The sequence below is a fragment of the Harpia harpyja genome, chromosome 3 (genome assembly GCF_026419915.1).
Source record: "Harpia harpyja isolate bHarHar1 chromosome 3, bHarHar1 primary haplotype, whole genome shotgun sequence".
In the NCBI taxonomy this organism is placed as follows: domain Eukaryota; kingdom Metazoa; phylum Chordata; class Aves; order Accipitriformes; family Accipitridae; genus Harpia; species Harpia harpyja.
The window spans coordinates 9483928-9507728 of NC_068942.1; the positions used below are offsets into that span (position 1 = coordinate 9483928).

The window sequence follows — 23801 nt, forward strand, 5'->3', positions numbered from 1 at the left end:
TAAGCCTCTTCCATTTTCTTCTAGGCACTTTTCTGGCCCTGTAAAATCCAACTCCATTTTATAAGTGAAATTATTGTAGGTATTTCCCATATCTAAATTTAAATAAATTATAAAAGCCAGGCATTATAATTCTCTAGATAGTTACTTGCATTTCTAAATTCAGTCTGAGATGGGTTTGTTTCTCAGATTGTCTCCAACTAGTGACAAGCACCAAATATGTCTCTCATTGCAAGAGACATCCCATATTCCATAAGAAAGTCTACTGCATTGCATTTTAAAAAACAGCTCTAAAAGATTACCATTAGCATAATTTAACTGCAGTGAAACCATCACAAAGCACTTAAGGCTACCCAGAAATGAGCACCATTTTATTTATCCAGTTCTGAATATAAGGATGAATTACTTCAGCCTGCATTATTAATACTACCATCATGAAGGAACACGGTGGACCAAATAGTGCAATGCTTGGTGAGAACACATCAGCATTGTTTGGAAAATACATGCATGCACACATATATACATGTAAATTCATGCATATAATATGATGTATTAGGTAGAATGTAGTACATTTTGAAAGGTTTGCACATGATTGAGAAAATGAAGCTGAAATGGTGTATCCAAATAAACTGGGGATTCAGTGGCTCCAGTGAGGGAAACAAGTCAACGGTGGACTGCATCCACATCTTCAGGAACAGAACAAAACCACCTTCTTAACTGTCGTCTGACTTGCAGCCCTGTGGAAAGAGTAGAGGTTGGCACGTATCTGGCACCTGTTTTAAGCCTTAACGTATACTTCTCGGAAATAATACAAGGCAACTTGAATAGTGAGGAAGTTAGCATTGCCCTCCATCTCCCTTTCTGTCATGTTTGTCAGTGTCCGGGTTTTGGCTGGGATATAGTTAATTTTCTTTCTAGTAGCTGGTATAGTGTTATGTTTTGGATTCAGTATGAGAAGAATGTTGATAACACACTGATGGTTTTGGTTGTTGCTAAGTAGCGCTTAGACTAAGTCAAGGAATTTTCAGCTTCTCACAGCCAGCCAGCAAGAAGGCTGGAGGGGCACAAGAAGTTGGGAGGGGACACAGCCAGGGCAGCTGACCCAAACTGGCCAAAGGAATATTCCATACCATATGGTGTCATGCCTAGTATATAACTGGGGGGAGTTGGCCTGGGTGGAGGGATTGCTGCTCGGGAACTAACTGGGCATTGGTCAGCGAGTGGTGAGCAATTGCATTGTGCATCACTTGTTTTGTATATTCCAATCCTTTTACTATTATTAGTATTGTCATTCTATTATTGTTATTATCATCATTATTATTTTCTTCCTTTCTGTTCTATTAAACTGTTCTTATCTCAACCCGTGAGTTTTACTTTTTTTTCCCCAATTCTCTCCCCCATCCCACTGGGTGGGGGGAAGTGACTGAGCAGCTGTGTGGTGCTTAGTAGCTGTCTGGGGTTAAACCACGACAGTCAGGAGAGGATTTTAGCCTTCAGCCCCAAGAAGGTTGGTCTGGCACACTGTTTGAGCATTAGACTACACCAGTTCTCTTCATTTCCATTAAACTGAAAAAAAAATACATAAAATAACTCCTGTAGAGCTCAGTACATGATCTTTTTAGTAGTCTAGTATCTAAGGATTCTCCCAAACTTGAATATCCCAGAGCAGAAGGCAGTATAAAGGCCACTAATGAATTAGGTGTCAAATGCCCCCCAAAATATCTAAAAAAGTTCTTTGAGCAAAACCAAGAATACACTTGCCACAAAAGATGGGTGTCCAAATTAGTACAATACAGGATCAGGCTTTTGTTTCCTCTCTGTCTGCAGCTGAATAGATCTTGTGTTAAATATTTAACTCACAGAAAATTGAATTCTTTCAAATCACAGGAAGGTAGATGATTGGGGTTTGAAGCTACATGGAAAAAAGTACTTGAACACAGGTTTCCCACATCAAAAATGAGTGCTTTTACTCAAAGCCCAGTGTGGCTGCTGCTTTGGCCATGTTTCAGAATAAAGCAGTGACATTGCTACTACCTTGCCTGTAGTGCCCTTCCTGGGAAGCATTGCCAGCGTGACCTGCTGAAACTTCCTTGGTTAGGTTAGGCATCTCAGGAACTGTTTTCAAAAGGGTGGGTTTGGATTCAGGTGCCTACTTTCTGCTGAAACTCACTGCAAGCACCTAAAATCTCAGATACATTTGCCTATAAAGTACAGCTGAATTCTGAAGCAAAAGATGTAAGTTTAAAAGAATCATTAACAGGTTTTTATTCTTGCTTTAACATAAAGTTTATTGATAATTGTCTCATCAGTGCTTGTTCTGGTTAAGGGGAGAGGAACTTCACCCTTAACCAGGCCACAGAGACCATGAAAATGACTTGGCAGCCCGAAGCCAACCTGGGACCAGGCAGAACACAGGACATTGGCAGTGCTCCCCTGGGCTCCCACACGAAATCTGTCCTGCGGGTATTTTCATAGCACGCTTTCTAACATGCACAGGCAGGCTTGACATCCATGCAAAATATAACTCAAAATGCAGCTAGAGGAGGCACAGAATGTCAGCCTTTTGACTGCTAACTCAGTGATGAAAACATTTGGGCAGGACCGGAGAGACCAGGATTCAGTCTCCTCCTCCAAACTTTACAGGAAGCAACTTTCAGATGGAAAATAGAAGAACACTTCCTTCTTTCTCTCTACCTTTTCCTGGACATTAGATAACAAAATCCTAATCTTTTTCTGATCCAATAAATATCAAAATCCTCTCTGTGGGGGAACTAAGTGCAACTGGTAGAACTATGGCAGGAAAGCTGGAGAATACAGCTTCTTCCTACCACAGTCACACCACATCACTAATGATAACTAACTGAGCTCTTGGAAGAAAGAGATGAGTGAGCAAGTTTTGACTAGATCAGGTGGAGAAGGGAACTGAAACCCATCTCCCCCTTCTGCCATGGCTGCTTCATTTCAATAAAAAGCAAAGAGAATAAAAACTGTTTGCTTATGTATGGGAGGATAGGAAGGTGCAATATGTCTTCCAATAAATGACAAACCATTCTCAGTTCTTAAAAAAAATCAGTTATTCTCATAAGTGAGGTTCCTGGCAGTGAATTCAAGCTGACAAGTTCTGCAAAATGACAAGCAAAATCATGGCTAAGGTTTGCCCATGTATCTTATTTGCCTCAGAGGCAAGCTGGCTGTCACCTCAGGTAGGGGTATTTTGGATTGCATTCAGTCCTAACTCTTCCTGGGCATTGGATAAAGAGCCTAAATGTCTACCTCAGGACTCCAGGTTCTTCTGCAAAGGTGACTACTTAAAGGTTTGACATGCCACCCAAGCTTTTAATTGGATCCAACCCTGTAATTTGTTCCATAATAGGATGACCCAGCAAGATTATTTACAGCACAGAATGAAAGCAAATGCCAAAGTGACAATGCAGCAGTACAAAGTTGTTGTATTGATTGTATAAATTGCCTCATTCAACAGCCTTAGGCTGACTATGAATATTTCAGTGCTGTGCATCTCTTCAGTTTCACATCTAATGTGTTTCTTGAGTAAACAAGTGATGCTTGGAAAAGACTTCCTCCGTTATAAACAAATAAGACATGGATTTCCAAAGAAAGCTCAGCAGCAATCAGAGATTTTAAAATTAACTGAGGCATAAAACACATCTTCAAAATAATTCTGTAATACCTGATCTGTTTATTCCACTGAATTTAAAGGAGGTAAATTTTCTCAAAATATAATGCCACTAGTACAAAAAAAAAAAAAGTTATTGAAAATCCTGTGATACTGAAAGAAAATGAAGCTTCAAAATGGCAGCGTTCAGACAGCACTGGGATCTTGTTGTGCTACTACTCTGCCCAAATGACCAAGAACATAACAACAGGTTCCAGAAAACATGTGGAAGAGTGCTGCTGGATGTTTCAGCATGTTACTCTGTCGCTTTTAATCTTGTGTAATGGTGTCACATAGTTTTGAGAGCCAATTACCAGCAAGGACCTCATTCACAGGTTGTGACTGGGGATGAGACAAGCAGGTGTCCACCCTAACAGCGCACTGGAGGAACAAGGTCTTGCCTAGTAAACAGTCAAGACATGTATAACATGACACCTATGTGTATAACAGCTGTGAGAGTGTCTCTGCCATCCAAGCAGATACCATGGGTGCTGAAACTACTTTTTGAGCTGAAGGTTCAACCGTCTGTGCAAGGGGAGAGAAGAGGCTGTGCAGTTAGACACTGTTATATCGTGCCACCAAGTACACACATGCTGGAGACAGCCATCTGTAATGGGAAGACAATTTTCCTCATAGACTCTCTGGCTAATTTTTTTCTGTTCTTGGTAAAAATGTTTATACAGGCAGTTAGACCTCTCAGAACTTAAACACAAGTATTTGCATATTCAGATCAGCCTGGGGTATGCAATGTACAGAACTACTGGATAGCATGACCCTAGACAAAGAGTGACCCAGAGAAAATCATCAGGAGTAAAACATTTTAAAGTAACTTCTGTTTAAGTCTTGATTTGTGAGAGATGCAGAGAGCTCAGATCATACATCCCAATACTCAGAAACCAGCTCTGGAAATGTTTAACTGAAAGATTTCTATCTACCTCTATCCACAGAATAGGACTGACGATGCCTACAGAAAACCTTAAAACTTTGGATCACAAGCATGCTATATAAATGCCAGCTTTTATCATGAGCACGTCTGAAGCTGGCTTGACACTGTGTGAATAGCAGATTACGCGTTACCAAAAAAAAAACCCCTTACAAAGGAAACATTCAACACGGTCAGGAAAAGAAACATGCTAGCTTCTTGCCACCTACAGGTGAAACACTAAAATCCTCGTGGTCCAGCAGCTAACTACATCTCAGACTTTGGAGAGCAGATTGCCTCAGAACCAGAACTGACATTAAACATGAACAGAATTGGGATTCCAAACTTTGTGCAACTTATGGAATCTTTTCCGGGTTTGTTTTAATGTTGAAGCATTTTAAATTTTAAATGCTTCATTTTTTATAATCAGTCCACTTGACAAGGCTTTGTTTGGTTGGTGGTTGGGTTTTTTATGAATAATAGCTGAAAGCTCTCCTTTTTTTTTTTTCCTAGTCCCACACCATGCTTCTGCTAATTACCATTGATTAGGAAACAGCTTGCCAATTAACCCTGACAGGGTAATCATCAGTTTGATAGCATTGCATGTCATCCAAAAGGTAGGGAGAATTTATTGTTAGTTTCAGACAATTAGCAAGGGGCTGGCAGAGTTCACAATTGGCTAAAAGCTAAATCTTCCAGAACTGCTGAGATAAATTATTGAATCAATTAAAACACATAATTGGATGTTTGTAAGTATATTTAAAGCTAGCAAACAAGCTTTTAGCTGTCATGGAGTAGAATAAAAAATTAGCAGGGGGAGAAAGACTAACAGGCTTTTTTGGGGGTTGTGTTTGGGTTGGGGGTTTGTTTGGTGTTAGGTTTTTGTTAAGCTGTTGGGAGTTTGTTCTCTTCTAGTCTGCCATTAACATTAGTTAAATATAACTAAAAGCTAGTATTGACTTAAAGCAAAAGCATCTGGTAAAGAGTAAGACCTAAAATGACTTTCCTTCCGAAGTGGTTAACTTTTCTAAAAGGCAAAGAGGTTGTTGTTGCTAATGCTATAATTGCAATATTGACAATTGGTGGGCAGCAACTTTTTTCCTTTTTTACATTCAGCTGTCCCTGTCATGTTGGGCAGAACCTTATCTATGGGCTGGCTTTCCTAGGAGTTCCTGCACTGATCCTTCTGCTTGTTGGTTATGCCCTGAATAACCAGACTTGGAGGCTGGTCACAGGCAAAATTTCTCCTCTTCAGGAAAGGACTACGCCAAACCAGTTACTGCAATGCAAACTGACCTGCTTTGTCTTGTGCAGTATCACTGGGAGAGCTCTGGTTGCTCCAGTAACATGGCTAGCGGTCACCCTGATAAATGGCTCATATTATGTCTGTGCTATGAGCGAGTATGTCTCTGTGCATTATTATGGAGCTAATCCTAATGTTACTGCTAGTGAACGCAGAAGGATATTGGCTGAATTTCCATGCAGTCAGTTAGTTCCTCTGGAGCTGACCCGGGCAAGAGATGAAGTGATTCTCCTACTCCGATACCAGTCACAAGTGAGTAACTCATGTTGCTTATGTTGCCTGTGGATCTAATGATAACTGGAGTTAATTCAGTAGGCAAAGTGTTAGGATAAAACAGGATCAATATCTTCTGCCTTGAGTGTGAAATCTCTGTGAGTTCTGAAGCCTACTTTGTTCTTGTTTGTAAGTGGAACTGAACTCTAGGTATGTAAATTACCGTGTCTAGTTGTCCCATTTGTTACCTGCTACTGGAGGATATATTCTTCCTTGAATGGTATCTTGAAAAGTGCTATCAAGTAAGACAAGTTCAAGAGCCAGGGAGGGTATGAAGTTTCTTCATTCAAGCATAGAAACGTGTGACTAAGGGGCCCGTGCTGTGAGCTCCCCATGAACCAAATTGAAATCTTGGGTTTAGATCAGACTCAACTCTAAAAGCTTACATACTGAGTTAAACAGGCTATAAGCTAATATAGGCTAGGAATTAGATGGCTTCTCTTCTCACACTAACAGCTGTGGAGGCAAAATCCTTAACAAGTTATACAACAGAACTTCCTTAAATTTGACAGAAGCAACTTTACTACGTGGCTACCTCCAGTAGACAGGGAGTAGGTTTGATGGCAACAGACCCTTACCAGGCTTATACCTTGTTAAACTTATTATTCAGGAAAAGCAAGTAAAGATCATCTTACAGATTTTCTGATGCTCGGACATTACCACTGTGAATATTTTCAGCTGTAACAGTTTGTTTTTTTTTTTTCTTTTCTTTTTCTTTGTAAGGTGGCTGGCTGGCTTCTGATTGCTGTGGTAGTCATCACTGTCTTCCTGTCTTACTGCCTGGCAAGCTGTTTCTCCCCACTCAGCTTTCTACATTTCAGATACTGGAGCAGCTATGTCCATAATGAGCAGGAGCTCTTTGATGAAGCAACAGACCAGCACTCCAGGCTCTATGCCATGCAGCACGTAAAGAAGTTCTTTGGCTTTGTCCCAGGGAGTGAAAATGTAAAGGAAATCCGTATCCCATCTCTCAGAGAGTGGCAAGCCATTTCTGGACTGGCCTTTCTAAAACGGGTGGATGAGGAGCACTATGACTACAGCCTCCTCCATGACTGGGCACTTAGGGAGTCTGAAAATAGAAAATACCTGAAGATTGATGAAGACCCTGTGATCAGAACCCAGCTCTGAGGGTCCAAGCCCCCACCAACACCTTGTACAAAAGCAGGAATGTGTCTAGCTCCACATCAGACCTGAGCTGCTCTGGAACTTTCTGATGCCTTATGACATTGATATATAAAGTATGCAAGCAAGTATATCTTGTTAATGTAGTCTTTTAGCACATGCTTATAGACGCCTTTCCTGACAGTGCCTGACTCCTGTGGGATGTCTAGATTAGGGTGGGCTGTTTCAAGCTGCAGCTCTCTGCTTTCTAATACTTGTGTTAAAAGGATGAGTATGTACTGGGAGAAAAAGTTATTCCCAAATGCTTCTTCTTTCCTCCCATTAAAAAATCTTTAAAAATTTATAGCTAGACTTTGATTGGATCCTATATGTTGCTCCATTCTGTACAGAGCAAAAGCAGATATCCAGCTTTGTCTTAGTGACTCCTAGCAGAAATGCCTTATTTCTCCCCTTCCACATCTTTTTTGTATTATGTGAATAAAATGTACTGAGCTAACAACAACCTAAGTCTGTGGCTACAGCAGCACAGAAGAAACATATGGGGAAACTTCAGCAAGAAAGGCTGTACCTAGATCCAGTGATGAGAGAACTTTCAATTCTGGTATGGAGACAAAATGCCCACTGAGAGGCACAGGATGGAGGGGGGCAACATGTAGCAACTGTATGAACAAACACCTTCATGTGGAAAACAGTTCAAATGTATTCTGGCTGAAAGCAATAGCAAGGTATTTAGATATAGACTTCAAAATCTCTCAGGTGTTTGTGTGCTTGCCTACTGCACCAATAGCAAATCAGGATGGGAAACAAATCTCACTCTGTGCAGTAAGGTTTGTTTTGCCTGTGAAAAACTTACAATTTAGTCATACTAATGTGCCCATAAATATTACTGTGATTAAAAACTAATTAATTTAGTGAAAGAAGGCTTAATGATTTTTTTTTGTGTTAATTCAGTGTGGTATGATGTGATGTTACTGCATCTCATCTCTCTAACTCCCCGTGCAGATGTTTCTAACTCTTAAGGGGGGAAAAATGTGTACTGTAGCTTCTCCTAATGCTTCCTGTGTTGCCTTGCCATGTACATATGTACATGTGTGTGCTACAAAGCCATATGCTAGATTATAGGATGCTATCTGCTGTTAATAAATGACCCCAGACTGTTGAAGTGGAAAAATAGAATTATTTAGTACATTTTACTAGAAAATGCAGGAGCCAGAAGTAAGCACAATTGCAGATCTTAGTAAATGTGTTTGGTCTTGGAAGGTTTAAACTTCTAAACAAAAGCAAGCACTTCAGCAAATGGAAACAATGTATGTGCTGAAAAACTGGAGAATGATGCATATTTTACATCACTAAACAAATTCTTACAAATTCCCACATATGTATTTCATCTGAATCCTACACTTTCAGGTATGTGGTGGGTTGACCCTGGCTGGAGGCCAGGTGCCCACCAAAGCTGCTCTGTCACTCCTCAGCTGAACAGGGGAGAGAAAATAAAATGTTCATGGGTCAAAATAAGGACAGGGAGAGATCACTCAACCAATTACTGGCACAGGCAAAACAGACTCAACTTGGGGAAAATTAGTTTAATTTATTACCAATCAAATCAGAGTAGGATAATGAGAAATAAAACTAAATCTTAAAATACCTTCCCCCCACCTCTCCCTTTTTCCCAGGTTCAACTCCCGTCCCAAATTCTCTACCTCCTCCCCTCCAGCAGTACAGGGGCATGAGGAATGGGGCTTGGGGTCAGTCCATTGCATGTTGTCTCTGCTGCTCCTTCCTCCTCAGGGGAGGGCTCCTCACACTCCTCTTCTGCTCCAGCATGGGGTCCCTCCCACGGGAGACAGTCCTCCACAAACTTCTCCAACATGGGTCCTTCCCACAGGCTGCAGTTCTTCACGAACTGCTCCAGCGTGGGACACTTCCACAGGCTGCAGTCCTTCAGGCACAGACTGCTCTGGTGTGGGTCCCCTGCGGGGTCTCAAGTCCTACCAGAAAACCTGCTCCAGTGTGGGCTCCATGGGGCCACAGGTCCTTCCAGGAGCCTGGTCCAGCGTGGGCTTCCCACGGGGTCACAGCCTCCTTCAGGCACCCACCTGCTCTGGCGTGGGGTCCTCCCCGGGCTGCAGGTGGATATCTGCTCCACCGTGGACCTCCCTGGGCTGCAGGGGAACAGCCTGCCTCACCATGGTCTTCCCCACGGGCTGCAGGGGAATCTCTGCTTTGGCACCTCCTTCCCCTCCTTCTTCACTGACCTGGGTGTCTACAGAGTTGTTTCTCATATATTGTCACTCCTCTCTCTGGCTGCAGTTCCTGGGGTTTTTCCCCCTTCTGAAATCCGCTATCCCAGAGGCACTACCAGGTCGCTGATGGGCTCAGCCTTGGCCATTAGGGGGTCCATCTCAGAGCCAGCTGGTATTGGCTCTGTCAGACACACGGAAAGCTCCTAGCAGCTTCTTACAGAAGCCACCCCTGTAGCTCCCCTGCTACCAAAACCTTGCTGTGCAAACCCAGTAGAAGTTAATATAACTGCATTGTTTATATGAACTCCTTAGGAAGCAAAGTACCTCTGTTAGTAAACACAATCTCTAATTTAACTTTAAAAATCTTTGTGGGTTTTTTATTTAAGTGAGATGGAACACTATGTGTAATCTGGAATACATGCAACTGATTTGTGTATCAAACTTTTAGCAAAAAAATCCTATGCTGATGTCTGGATCCAAATGACAAAAAACTAACTGCTGTCTTTATTCTATGTGGGTTCTTTCCAATTCTTCCCTTGTTTTACAGTACCACTATAAAATGACGCAATATTTGCAGCTAAGAGAAAGAGTGAGCTGCCAAATTCTTTTAACTTCTTGCTAAACTGATTTTTAAATTAAACCTCATGTTTTCCCTTTTTTTGGAAGTACTATTTGCCCTGTATTTTTTTTATTGTTTATGATTTAAAATACTGAGTGGAAGTACTAGCTGTATCTGTCATTGTGAAGTCAGCCTGCCAATACACAAACAGGCTATCACCCTGTTAGCATATATTAATCCGTAGTACTAAATACAGCTGTAGTACTATAAGTGATTTGGTGCATTTCCCTTCACTCCTCTGCTCCCTGAAACATTTCATGGATTGGTAGTGAAGGCACAGCTTTCAAAAGAATTCATGATTACAGAAAAATCAATGAGTTGGTACTGAACAGCCTAACTGTGCCTGCTAAAACCTGAGTCATCTTACCCAAAATCAATTTAGAACCGCAGTTTGCTTACTTGAAGTGAAAATTATTCTCTTTATGTCCATGGTAAAAGTTTTCTGGCAACTCTGGGCTTGTAAAATGCACCTGTGGGAAAAGTGCTGGCCATATGCTCAGGAAACAGACGCACCTTCAAACTACCCTGTGTACAAAATATGTATCAGGGTCTGCTGTTGTTTAACCCTCAACAGTTTTAAATTCTTCCTTGCAGGTAGCCCTCAAGTACGGCAGCTCCCAGTATTGCAACCCTTGACGACTCCTGTTCTGCACTTACAAGATGATGATGCTTATGCAGTGCGACTTCTGAAATCACTGTGAATGCTTCCTGTAAAGTTTGCAGGACCTTTTTAACTCCAAGCTGTACCACCAATGGATTTTTCCAGCTGCATCAAATGAACTTCCAATTTCAGGCTGAAACAGCATTCGGCTGCCTCCACGGCACCCTTATGCTATTCCTAGAGCAACAGTTTTGAACCCGTTTGCTGACCCCTGTATATTTTCAAGGCAAGAATGCCTAACAGTGAATACCTGCCTACCAGCGATGCACTTTCTACTGGGACTCCGAAGCCTGCCTCTTCAGCTGGGAGCCCGCATACCTTCCCAAGCCCAAGTAACGGAGCCCGAGTACCTCAGCTATTCAAAACACCGCCACTCCCGGCAGGGCTGGTGAGGCCAGGGCAGGTGTGGCGCCGGTGACGAAGACAGGATTTTTTCTAGCGCGTCAGGTACAGGTGGGTAAACACGTCGAGTCCCTTCTGCCCAGAGCTGAACGCCACGCACCGAGTACTAGAATTAACCGACCAGAGGGCGCCGCGCTCGCTCGCTCTTTGCGAAGGCAGCCGAAAATCATTAGGGTTAATTAGCTGTTCCCTCACAACCGCCCCTCAGCTCTAAGCGCGGCCGGCCGCCTCTGCGACGGGCGCGCGGCCTTGCCCCGCCCTCCCCTCCAGCCCAAAGCCATCCACCGCCGATAGAGCGCCGACCGGCGCCAGGCATGCTTAGCCGATGCCGGAGGGGAGCGCGCATGCGCGGGCCGGCGGCGAGCGGCGTGGGGCGGGGGTCGCTTCGCGGTGCGGGCGGCCTATGGCCGTTGGCGGCGGCGCGCGACGATGACCGACTACAGCGAGGAGCAGCGCAACGAGCTGGAGGCCCTGGAGTCCATCTACCCGGACTCGTTCACGGGTGAGACCGCGGCGGGGCCCGCGCCAAGCTCCGCCGCAGGGCTGCGGCCAGCCGGTCTGAGGGAGGAGCGGGAGGCCCCGCCGGGCGAGAGCCGCCCCCCTGCGCCGTGCCTGCCCGGGCTCCCTCGCGTGTCTCCTCGCTTTTAGCTGCGGGGGCTGGGTTGGCTGGGTTTTTCGTCTTTTACCTTTTTTTTGGTGTTCCCTAGGCGGGAAAACCAAAGCGCTTGAGGGCGCTTCTCGGCAGCCGGGGGCGGGCGATGCCCCCCCCTCGGCGGCGGCTGGCGCCCTGGGGCTGCAGACCGACGCGGGCACCCCGTTCCTGTACCCCAGCCCGAGCCGTGGGTGGTGGGAGGGTGCCCTGGGGAGAAACCTGTCCAAAGGTGCGGCCCGGGGCGGGCATGGGGGAACTGGCTTGTGGGCCGACCGGTTTTCCCTTCTGGTAACGGCCGCTCGCAGCGCGGGATGTTTTGGGGTACTTGGAGATGCTGGTTCCTCTGCGAGTGCGTTGCCAGTGTCCGCCTTATTCCGTTGCGGCACCATTTGTGGTGGAGCAAAAGCAAGCTTTAATTTTCAGGTGCAGTCCGTCGTATTGCTAAAACTTTCATGTGATGGGTACATTGGTTCATCAGATTTTCAGGACTTCCTAGTTACCGTCAAACAGTTACGAGTACCTACCATGCTAGCTAATCCAACGTGTTTTATGGTGCTTGGTGTCCAAAGAATCTTAACGGTGAAAAAAACTGTGCATTTTCTGTTTCCTTCCTGCACAGTATCTACCCTGCCCAAAGTCTCACAGTAACTTGATCAGTACTTGGCAGTAACTTCATCACGCTGACATTTGGCGATTGCTTTAATCTGAAAATCTTTTAGGTTCTTCACTGTTATGTTAAAGATAAATGAATTGATCTCTGGTAGCTGGGCATGCTGAATCACTGATACTGATACAGAAGTAATATACTTTGATATAGCCTCTACTCTGATGCTTACTCTGAGTTATTGTTCATTCATGTAATGCTCATATGCCCGAAAGAAGAGGGAGGAAAAAAGATGGTAGTAGTAGTTCTAGTACATTAGCAGTTAGGCAAATTTCACTTAATACTGTGAGAGCATATATACTAGATTGGGCATAGGTTATAACAGTGATACAGAGCAGCCCTTATTTGAGGATATGGTCTGCAACCCACAGCTGTGCAGTGAGGTTTCTAGTCTGTGAAATTTTAGATCACAGGGCTTGCCTTTTGTGCGACTCTATAGAGCCACTTGTTGTCTGTCTTCTAGCTGCCTCATTCATGCAATTTCATTCTCTTACATTACTTGGGTAGCATGTTCTTGAAGGAAAGCACTATGTACTCCTTTTCTGTTTCAAGAAGCATTTGTTACATTAAGCTGTCCTAAATATAGAAATAGGTGCAGATAGACTGTAAAAATAGTCCAGGGTCAAGAGTGCACTGGGTGCTCATCACACATATCTAGTGCAATAAAGCAAATTAGCTTCGGGAGCTTTCTGCACGCATTTAGTGTGCTAACATAAGTCATTTGATGGTAGGTAGACTTGCACTTTTTGGAAAAGTGAAACTTCCAAAGGGAAAACTTTACAAAAGAGAAACTTTTTTGTATTGTTGATGTTATATGCTCTCATTCAAAAAGCACTCCAGACATCACATCGTATGGAAAATAGCTTTTAATTGAAAAGTATTTATTAATAGGGTAAAAAGGCCCTTAACACTGTATCAAGAGCTTCCTTGCTTCATTAGTCCTTGAGAAGTTCAGTTTTAATGATGTGAAGAAATAGTTGTCTGATTTAAGGAATCTCTCTGTCCCTTTGTTGTTTGTTTGTTTTGAACAGTATTGTCAGAAAAGCCAACGACTTTCACAATCACTGTGACATCTGAAGCAGGAGAAAATGATGAAAGTAAGTTGATCATGTCTTATAAATAGGAGGAGTTTCTGTGTAAGCCTAATTCTGTTGCCAATAGCTAGGTATACCTCCACTTAAGTCCTCTTAAGAGCCTGATCCAGCAAGCATTCCTCAGAAAATGTAGTTCAAGGATTCTGGTGATCTGTGTTTAGTTTACAGAAATGTTGCACTGTCTCACTAGGGCTACTTTCTGACATACTGAATCTCAAATGCTTTGTAGCATAGCTTCAAAAAGTATGGGTTGTCATCATCCTCATAGGAGCTTACAGCCATATTGTGAGGTGATTATTTTATTTTTCCTAGCAACTGTATGTATACCAGCTACACAGGAGAGGTGAGTCTGTGTGTTGTGAATATGCAGCCCATAAGGAACAGTTCCAGAGCAATGAGCTGTGGGTCCCAAGTCTCTATGTATTTGTTGGGATTCAGTGGTTGCATGGGCTTGTTGTAAGCAATCCTTGCTCCATGTAAGTTTGAGAGCTGCTGTTCTGGGTTACTGTATCAGAAGGAGGAAACTGGTGCTGTCTCCTTCAGTTTTAAAGGGGTGAGTCTTGCTCGGAGCAGGTGTCTGTGTTGAAGAGACTGCTGGGCTGCCAGAACTGTGAGTCTGGAACTGAAGGAAGTCTTCTCCCTGGTATTCTGGCAGGATGCGTGAAAGGAACTTGATTCTCTTTTGCGTTCTTTCTGTCTTATGCTAGCTCTGGGTGGCTTCAGGTTGAATGCATTCTCCTTAGGCAGTTCTCTGCTTAGTGACTTCTATGGGACATTGTGTACTTGTCATATGATTTATGTGGAGCCCTGGTACCCAACACAGAGGTTGATAATCCAGCCGGGCACACAAAATTTAAAGCATTAATATGCTGAGATTCTCTCTAGATCTGTTGTTAGGACTATTCCTCGTTCTCTCCAGCTTTAAGTGGAATATGAGGGGGGAAAAAAAGATTACTGCTCTAGTACCCACTGTACCACAGAAGGTTTTCCAGTCTTTCTAAAGACCCTTCAGACATTAGTAGCCTGTAATAGTTTACGTAAGGGTAGGCTTCGTCATCTTAATTTCTCTTGCATTATATTTAAGTCTGTATAGTTTTAACATCTGTGTAAGATGACTGTTCCTTTAAGACAAGAATACTCTATATTTTAAAATCTTTAGGCTGCTGATGCAATAGAAAAATATACAATTAAAGTTATATAGAGTTATCACCATAAGAATACATGGTTTTTATCTTGTAGCTGTCCAAACAACCCTTAAATTTACCTACAGAGAAAAATATCCTGATGAAACTCCACTTTATGAAATTGTCTCGCAGGAGAATCTTGACGATAATGATGTCACGGACATAATAAAACTACTAGAACAACAGGTAAGGAAAATGGAATATCTGAATTCAACTTGATATCACTTCACACTTTAGCCAGAATTTCTCTCTCTGAAGAGAGAGGTACCTACTACTGATTTGAAACCTTTTCCATACAGTAGGGACTGACTTTGAGGTTTGAGTTTGGTAAACGACATTGAGGTAAATTATATTAACGAGGTAAAATACAGGGCCAATTCAGTGTGCACAGGTATGGTAATGAAATGGAAGTGCTCTAGGGCTTCTGCTCTTTTGCAGTTCTAGCGTAAGGTGAATTTGTTTAACTGTATATATAGTATTTGTGGAAATAAGCCACTTTAATTTTATTTGGAAAGATTAAAAAATGCTACATTGATTCTTGATTCTTTTTAATAACATAACTACTGGGGGAAGGGGGTCGGATCTCATCAACACTTGGGATCGGTGAGAGTGCATTGTGAAAGAATGAGAAGGAAACACTTCTTTGGTTTCAGGAATTCTTGACAAGTCCTCCCTGTCTTAAAATTGCCATAATATGTTCACTGGGCATTCTTTCTTTTCAGTTTACTTCATGTAACCTTCCTTCCGTTGACTGGTGTTTTTTCTTTTTTCTGGGAAGCTGTCCCACTTCAAAGGGGCATGTAATAGGATTAAGGAATAAGCCATTTCAGGAGAGGAGAGGTTCGGAGTGACTGTTGTCTCTTATGATATTCAAACCTTGGAGTTGTATTCCTACTACAGGTTTTGTTTTATTGATGAAAAAGCCTTCCAGATGTCTAGAATATGTTGATAACCTGAACACAGGTGTTCATCATTGGTGTTTTGCTGTGTACCCATTTAGGGGTAACTTAACTGGATTAACTGGCCAATTGACTTGAATGTTACAGTGAGCTTTTGAGACTGGTGCAGAATGCCTCAGCTGTGTTACCTGCATTTGCACAGCATACTGCTTTCTAAACATATTTATGCATTCAGCTGCTGAAGGTTTGAGGTTCTCCTGTTTGAAGTTGCATTCTTTGTGTTGTAGGCAGAAGAAAATTTAGGAATGGTAATGATCTTCACTCTAGTCTCAGCAGTACAGGAGAAATTAAATGAAATAGTGGATCAAATAAAAACACGAAGAGAAGAGGAAAAGAAACAGAAAGAAAGAGAAGCAGAAGAAGAAGAGAAAGTATGTAAAATAATGTTTTCAACTAAAAATTTCCCGCTTTTTTTAAATGTGTGGGTTTGACGCAGGAGCAATTCTCATTTGCAGTAGGAGAGGAACATCTATCCCGAAGCTGATGTAATTAAAGCTTAAGAACTAGAAGATTGTTTAGTGCACTTAAGTGATTTCCACCCCCCCATTTTCTAAAGTAGTCTTTTCAGATAAGTATTGCATGTTCACAGTCCCTTCTAGCATTACTTTCTAGGCAGGGGCAGGGATTTTTCCCAAATGGAATCAAAGTTGCTGTAGCCAGTTTTTTGCTTGAAGAGGCAAGAGGGGATGGGGAGTAAAAAAGGCTAGAATATGGCATGCTGCACACAGACTGCATGGTCTGAGGAAGTCTCTCTTCCTTGGTAGACTGAGTGAGTAGGGTGGAAGCAGCAGGACCAGTCTTCAAGACTGGTTTGTCCTCCCTGCACGTGTCCTTTCTACCAGCCACTGTGGAATAGTTTTTCCATTCATGGAATGTGCTGTGGTAAGTCCAACTACTGAGTCTTCACTTTCTGCCTCAGAAATAGCTAGAGGGTGATAGGACGTGGAAGGTTCAGTATTTCTGAAAATGGCAGAAAGATAGCTGGAAGAAAGAATCCTTTTTTCTGTCTCAACAAGGTAGAAGGGTTAATGTATCTTAATGGAAAATATTTCAGTGTAGATTGCACTTAAGAGTTGATAAGGAGTGCTGCCTACTTATGGATAACCTGTATTAGGAGTGTGTTGCTAACTATTGCACCTTAGGTCCAAAAGTAGTAGGCAGGGTTTTTCCGTAAGAATTTCCACCTCAGTACAGCTATCTGAAGGGAGAGTCCCATGACAAAAAACATTCAAGAATGTGTTCTTCATATATTCTCAGGGTAAGGATTAATTTCTCAGAATACTTCACAGCAAGCAGCGCTTCTGGAGTGTGGTAATTTAAATAATTAAGAGAATGTGCATCTTCACTCATAGCTTTGCAAGTTGTGTTTGCAGCCTCGTTTTCTGTTCTTTCAGCAACGTTTTCATGGCACTCCTGTTACCATTGAGAATTTCCTAAATTGGAAAGCGAAGTTTGATGCAGAACTCCTAGAAATAAAAAGGAAAAAAATGAAAGAAGAAGAACAAGCGGGCAAAAATAAATTAAGCGGTATGATTTAAAACTGGTCCTGAAGCTTTTGCAATGTTACCAGACTATAACTATAAGCCTAAAAGTAATTTTAACACTGAATGAAGATGGTAGTAAATAAACTCTTATTGCAGTATTTGATTGTCCTCCTTGTCGCATGAAGTCTTTCTGAGTGCTGATTTGGGGCTAAATACAAAGCTAATAGATTCAGGTTTTCTGCTGAAGTCATTAAGGTTCCCAAACTGTGTGTTTAAGCTTCTTTGGTTTTGTGCCAGACAGTATACCACTTGGAGCTGCTACTGACAAGTGTTGTTCTGGCAGAAGTAGTTGGGGTTTGTTAAGCAATAGAAAGAATCTACATCAGACAGTTTATTGATTTGGCCTTTATTGTACTGGATAGTACAGTGACTTCAGATTATTCAAGCGCACGTAGGAGTCTGGGATGCTGTTGCTGGACTGAAGCAACACAGAGGCTGGCTGCTGCATATGACAAGCTTACAATGACTAGTGAGAATGGCTCTGATATTTTGGGGGAGAGCTTGTCATAGCAGTGGTTTCGGTCTCTGTGTTTTGCAGATTGTAGTTTGTCCAGCAGAAAGCAAACTCTGTATCCAGTGGTCAAAATGTGTAGGAAATTACTTTTCTTCTGAGAACCTGGAGGTAAGAGTTAAATTGTGGGCATCCTCTTCCACACTCTCCATGGCTTAGCTTTGGGCTGGTTCTCCTGTGATGTTGGATCTACTTTTTGACCAGATTGCCTGAGAAAACGTGACCAATGTGATCATGCTGTATCACTCTTATAATTTCTCCTCCCTTCTGAAGGCTTTTGAAACTTTTGGCTAGTTTTGATGAAATTTGACAGAGAGATGGAAATTTTAATGGTAGTAAGTTTCATGAAAAGCTGTACAGGGCAGGGAGCATGCTTGATTCCCCTCTGAAGGGAATGCGTTTGGAAATCTGCAAAGATGACGTAGTAGAAATCAGGCTTCTTCTAGTTTTCATGTTCTTAAAATTATTGTTAGCATGCTGTGTCTATTTTCCTTTATACAAGTCTAGTTTATAGAAGTTTATTTACAAAACTAAAAACAGGCTTATTCTCAGGTGTCCTGAGTGAAACCCCGTTAGAAGTAAAAGGTGTCTTAAATGTTTTACCATGAACACCAACCAGTCTTGTTGGCGGAAGCTTGCATAAGCAGTGCAAATATACATGGAAGATGGGTAGTTTATGTGGAAAGAGACCCAAGCTTTTCTTCCCCTACCTCCCAATTAGAAAGGCTTTACTTTGCCTTGTGTGATGTTTCCTTCACAGATGTGTGTGTGTAGGAGCTGGTGATTTGTGTGTAGATCCAAGTTGCTTTTCAAATGGGGAGGATATATGGAAAGAGGTGGAGGAGGCAGCTAATTTTCTTTCCAGTTCCCGCAGAGGACTTCTTGTGGAATGCAAGATAAGGACTAAAGCAATAAGGACTGAGCAAAGGCTGTGGGACAGTATGGTGTAAATTTTCCCACCCCCCATTATTAAAGCTGTAGTAACATTAAAGTGACTATAAGAAACAGTGACCCATTTCGTTTGTAAGAGGACAAAGCCTGTTGGTGTGGAGGAATCCTGGATGAATAATCAAAAAATCAGAATGGGGAACTTAGAAAAATGAGCAGCTTAAAAAAAAAAAAAAAAAGACAGCTCAAATTGGTTAATTTGAAAAGCCTAAAATACATGTGCTAACTATTGTTGCCTTAGGTTGATAGCTATTTCAGAATTCTACTTGCTTATATATTATTTTTTATTTTATTTCTAGGTAAACAGCTGTTTGAAATGGATCACAACCTTGACACCTCTGACATCCAGTTCTTGGAGGAAGGTAAACTTCTGTTTGTTTCCACAACTGAAAGACAGTGGCTTAAAATAGGTCAAAATTCCTAAGCAAATTCTGTATTATATTTCTGACTTAACACCTTGCCTCAGTATCACTTTTACATTGGAAGAATTTTCTAAGAAGTACTGTTTTGCAGATTGAACAGAAGTGATTTTAACAAAAAAAACCACAACCAAACCCTGGTTTTTGTCTTTTTAATAATAGCCAGCCTTCTTACCCCCAATTTTAAGCACAGATCTTGAAGTTCTGTCTCATTCTCTTTGAATCTCAACACCAATAGTCATCTTGCAGGTCAAATTAAATGCTATTTGCCTCTGTGCAACCCAGTTCTTCGTGGTTTTGTGCAGATTTGTCTATTATGTTACCGAAAATACCTGACCTGGTGCCAGCTGAAAATTTTGTAAGTCTGTGCCAAAAGATGCTAAACTTGGAAAATCTGCTGGAGATAAATCAAATAAATCTACTCAGTCACATATCTATTTAATTTTCTGTACTGCCTCTTGGTATCCTAGTCTAAAAGACTGAATTTTGAATTAAGACAATTCTTTAATGTAGCCGCATTATCTACTGGTGTTGCAAAACACACATGCAGAAGAGTCAAGAATTTTCTCTGCAAGTAACAATTTAAAAAAAAAAAAGTTGTTTTTGAACATCAGTGAGTATAAACTTGAAATGGCAGTAATGGGGGAGTTGAGTTTCTTTTAGTTAGAGGCCATAATTTAATCTTGTCTTCCTCCAAAATGCCTAAAGTGAAGATGGGTTGTTGATGGAACGTTTGGCTGCCTCAAGGGAGGAACAGACCTCTGTATTTGGGCTCTGTGCCGAAATGACTTGGGATTAATGTATTAACTTTTAATCCTGTTGCTGTCGGTCATTAAAAACTCCTATTCTTATTGCTGTTCGCATTCTATCATAAATGCAACAGGTTACTAACTGCAATTTAATATTACAATACTGTGTAATAAGTAATACTAGTTTTCACAGCTTAAGCAGGATAATGGCGTTATCTTTTAGATGGAAACGGTAGTAAAGGCTCTTTCAAATCCAGTGAAAGCGTAGAACCTTACTCAGTGGCCAGAAGATGCCGCTGTTGATGCACACAAATAAAATAGCAGTAGTCCTCGAGTTTTATCCTTAGGTCAGCATCATGTCTTTCAGAAGAAAATGTGAAAGCATTCAAAGCTTCATCTTGCTTTTAAAATTTAAATCTGAAGGCAAATGTGTGTATGTAGACATATAAATGGTGTGTAAGGGGTTTTTTTTATAAACCTTATGTGTTTCTGTGACTGATAGTTGTAACTGTTCCAGCTGTGAAGTCCTGAGCTCCTACTTTGACAGTACCTGAGAGAAAGAATCTCTGCTTCTGGGAACTATAAATGTTAATTTCATTCTCCCAATGGATTCTGAGGTCCTGTGTAACATTTCTCTTGACTGGGTTTTGGTATGAGGAAAAAAGCTTCACTTTAGTTGTAAAAAGATAAAATGTGGCGTTTCCTTTTCCGTATCATTTGATATATAAAAAGCCAAGTGGGTTAACAGCTACCTACATTGAAGCATGAATATGAAAAAGTGTTGTGTATTTTGTTGTTCAGGTACTGTTTTCCTACTTGCATGAAAATAAATTATTTTTCTGTTCTTTGCAGCTGGAAACAGCGTGGAGGTTGATGAATCTTTATTCCAAGAAATGGATGATTTAGAGTTGGATGATGAAGAAGATGACCCTGACTACAACCCTGTTAATTTGGACAGTGATTAGACTTTTTTGAACTGGCTCTGTCATCAGTATGGACATATGTAAGGAGAGAGGGGCAGGCAGGAAAGCCACAGCATCTGTGGTTTTAGTAATGTGTATTGTTTTTTTCTTTCTTCTTTTTTTCCAAAGAAAAAAAACCAAAATATTTTAAATCCAGGAGAATGGTCTTCTGATGACTTTCATCGTAAATAAATTTACTTTAATATTTCAAATGAAAAATTTGAGGAATATTGATCTGTCTGAAAATGGTGTTCTATTTTCTCTTATTTTTTTCCTTTCCCACTTCTGTAATTATCCTTTGAAGAGATATGACAACATGCAAGATGGAAAGATGTTATAGCAAGCGCTAAACACACCTGCATCTGAAGGCTGAGCAGCTGTTCTGCTGTCTTCCACCTGGGATATACATGGGCAGCTTTGGTGACTAAAAGGGATCACATACTATGCAGGGTTTTTTTGGTTTTTTGTTTTTTTTTTCTTCTGTGGAATTTTGTAACACTTCAGGTCAGTTCTGGTGCCCCAACCTATCAGCTGTACATAGGCAGCACTAGTCACCTTTTAGTAAGGCTTAGCCTTATTAATGTTTAATGGAAACCATTTCCAAACTACTAGAGTGAAATCTTTTGCCATAGTTGAGGACAATAGTTTCAAAATGACTAGTTCAAGTCTGTAGGAAAAAAATTAGAATGAGATAAAGTCCTCTTAAAACGTTTGGTTGATTTGTCAGAGAGGGTTTTGTATGTCTGTTTTTTGAACTTGTGCATCAATGAACTTCGGGGGGGGGGGGGGGAAGAAACCACCCTAGGAAAATTAGTTTGCTTTTGGCACCAGGCTATTCTGAAACACTGTCAGTGGAGTGCAGGTTACAGTACCAGGATTTATAGGGTTCTTATAGGTTTGAATGTAATGGGTGTTGTTTTAGAAGCATCTTGTTGGCAGGCTATAAAGATTAGGTACAACGTACAGTAAGGCTACGCATCAACTCGCGGAGGTTAACCATCCTGCAGAGTTGGTTATGGAGCTAACAGCTTGATGTTAGATTCTTTCTCCCTTCCCACCTCCAAAAAAAACCCCAAAACACTGCAAGAACTGTGCTGTTTAAACATGCTGTGTTTGAGACTGCATCAGCTAGAAGGATGATGGTATGGATGAAGGTTTCAAAAGACAGCTTTCCAAATAGAGAACCACCAGGCACCTCAATGATTAAACACTGTGTGCTGAATTTTAAAATACTGTTAGTAGACTGCCTTAACTGCGTCAGCTTCAACCTTTGAAGAGGATTGCAGTGAAGTGTCACAGTGCTTAGAGGAATAATAAATTTATGAACTTTAATATTCAGAAATTCTGTATTCAAAATGAGAAATTTCATTCCAGAAATAATTTAATGGTGTATAAGATTCTCTGCTCATATCACTCGAGAACATCTGTTTAGGGTGATCTCCTCTATCATGTTTCAGTAGTCTTTTCTTTTTGTATTCAAGATGAATGAGTTTCTAGTAGATAGAAATAAATGTTCAAGTACCCTGTAAATACTTTTATAAATTAACCATGTGCCTTTGTTCCTACTGTCCTCTGTTTGATCTTTTTAATTTTGGCTACTAAGAACTCTAGATGAGCGTCTAGGTTTCGATGATAATGTATATTTCAAAGCAATAAGCAGGATCTGTGTTCCAGCAGAGTTACCAAATGTATTAAAAAATTGTGAGCTAGTGTGATATTAAACCTGACTTTTCCAAAGATATGGTTGGATTGAAAGCTTCATAGTGACTACATCTAGCTTCCTGTGTAATTGCTAGGATGCTTTAAAATGCCCTTCAGTACTGAACTTAGTTTACTTTTGGTATGTCTCAGTTCAGCTGCATAAGAAACATTTAACTCCGAAGGCTGCTTTCCATTTTCAGCTATGTATGTTTAAAACCTGCATTTTTTCATAAAAGGAGTGAATTAGTTCTCTCAGTCTGGACTGAATGCAAGAATGCTGTGTAGTCTGACTGCAAAATGTGGTAATCTGAGAAGTTTTTCCAAGTGGGTCACTAGCAAGAATCATCTATGTATGAAAAAAAGTTTCTCGTTAACAGTATTTCTAGATCAATGAGATTTTCTAGTCTGTTTTCACACTAACATATTTGTTGGTTTTCATGCAGAGGATGTATAACTTAAAAATGTTAAAATGATGTCAACAAGTTAAAATGTGAAAATATGATTTCACTGTTACACCTTATATTTCAAAGCAGAGGAAATAATAAGGGTTGAAGTGATAAAAAATTGTGTAAAGTCCGTTCCTCCAAGTCTTTGGAACAAGTTTCAGTGATGCTATCTGAACTTCAGATTTGTTTAGCTTTTTTAGCAGTTAACATCAGTGAAATAAAAGGGAATTTGACTAAGAGTAAGCTTGGCTATGTTTGCGTGATTTAGTTTGCTGAAATGGACTGAGAGAAGGGGATTTTGGTGCAAGAAGTTTAGGTGAGATATTTAAAGTTTACTCATACACTTTGGATTAGATTGAAGTCTAATTCGTATTAATCTAATAAAATTCCATTGATAAACTTTGATGGAATTCTAGTCATTCAAAATCATGGTGCTGACAACCTTGCTTTTATCTTACTTTTAACTCTTAAGTCCAAAGCGTACACTGTAATGCATGTAGAGAGATTATTATGAGTTGCAACACTGCACTATGACCAGAGCTAATTTAATTTTGATTGTGCTGAACTTTTTGAATAGTTGGTGCCTGAGCTGTATTAAAATTCAGAGGATGGTGCCCACCACATTGAGATGCTGTAGGAGTACAATCTTGGGCATGCTGCAAAGCCTAGGATTTTGCATCCAAATTATGATTGCATTGTGATCTGTTTAAGGCAAGCAAAACCTAACGGTGTTATATGTCTCTTTTTGCCTTC

At 41.1% G+C, this 23801-nt stretch overlaps 2 protein-coding genes and 1 long non-coding RNA gene across 3 annotated transcripts; 2 read left to right on the top strand and 1 right to left on the bottom strand.

Annotated features, from left to right (window-relative positions):
• Nucleotides 1-347: 347 nt before the first annotated feature.
• Nucleotides 348-11447, bottom strand: LOC128139228 (uncharacterized). Its single transcript, XR_008234282.1, has 2 exons — nucleotides 11164-11447; nucleotides 348-734 (listed from the first exon to the last, which is right to left on the bottom strand). It is a non-coding gene; the product is annotated as an uncharacterized LOC128139228 (long non-coding RNA).
• On the top strand, nucleotides 5590-7988 carry CALHM4 (calcium homeostasis modulator family member 4). The gene is made up of 2 exons (XM_052781331.1): nucleotides 5590-6147; nucleotides 6892-7988. The coding sequence occupies exons 1-2, from the start codon at nucleotides 5590-5592 to the stop codon at nucleotides 7294-7296; spliced, it is 963 nt and encodes a 320-aa protein (XP_052637291.1). The 3' UTR covers nucleotides 7297-7988.
• Nucleotides 11448-11553: 106 nt separating the features above from the next.
• Nucleotides 11554-23291, top strand: RWDD1 (RWD domain containing 1). Its single transcript, XM_052781336.1, has 7 exons — nucleotides 11554-11717; nucleotides 13563-13628; nucleotides 14865-14995; nucleotides 15996-16139; nucleotides 17163-17295; nucleotides 19071-19133; nucleotides 20792-23291. The coding sequence occupies exons 1-7, from the start codon at nucleotides 11645-11647 to the stop codon at nucleotides 20902-20904; spliced, it is 723 nt and encodes a 240-aa protein (XP_052637296.1). The 5' UTR covers nucleotides 11554-11644; the 3' UTR covers nucleotides 20905-23291.
• Nucleotides 23292-23801: the final 510 nt, after the last annotated feature.

What these genes read in the sequence shown, in the direction of transcription:
- CALHM4 (XM_052781331.1), top strand. Translation starts at nt 5,590, where the DNA reads ATGACTTTCCTTCCGAAGTGGTTAACTTTTCTAAAAGGCAAAGAGGTT. An exon ending in TACTCCGATACCAGTCACAA is followed by an intron (nt 6,148 to 6,891) that starts GTGAGTAACTCA and finishes TTTCTTTGTAAG; the next exon opens with GTGGCTGGCTGGCTTCTGAT.
- RWDD1 (XM_052781336.1), top strand. Translation starts at nt 11,645, where the DNA reads ATGACCGACTACAGCGAGGAGCAGCGCAACGAGCTGGAGGCCCTGGAG. An exon ending in AGCAGGAGAAAATGATGAAA is followed by an intron (nt 13,629 to 14,864) that starts GTAAGTTGATCA and finishes TTTATCTTGTAG; the next exon opens with CTGTCCAAACAACCCTTAAA. An exon ending in AAGCAGAAGAAGAAGAGAAA is followed by an intron (nt 16,140 to 17,162) that starts GTATGTAAAATA and finishes CTGTTCTTTCAG; the next exon opens with CAACGTTTTCATGGCACTCC.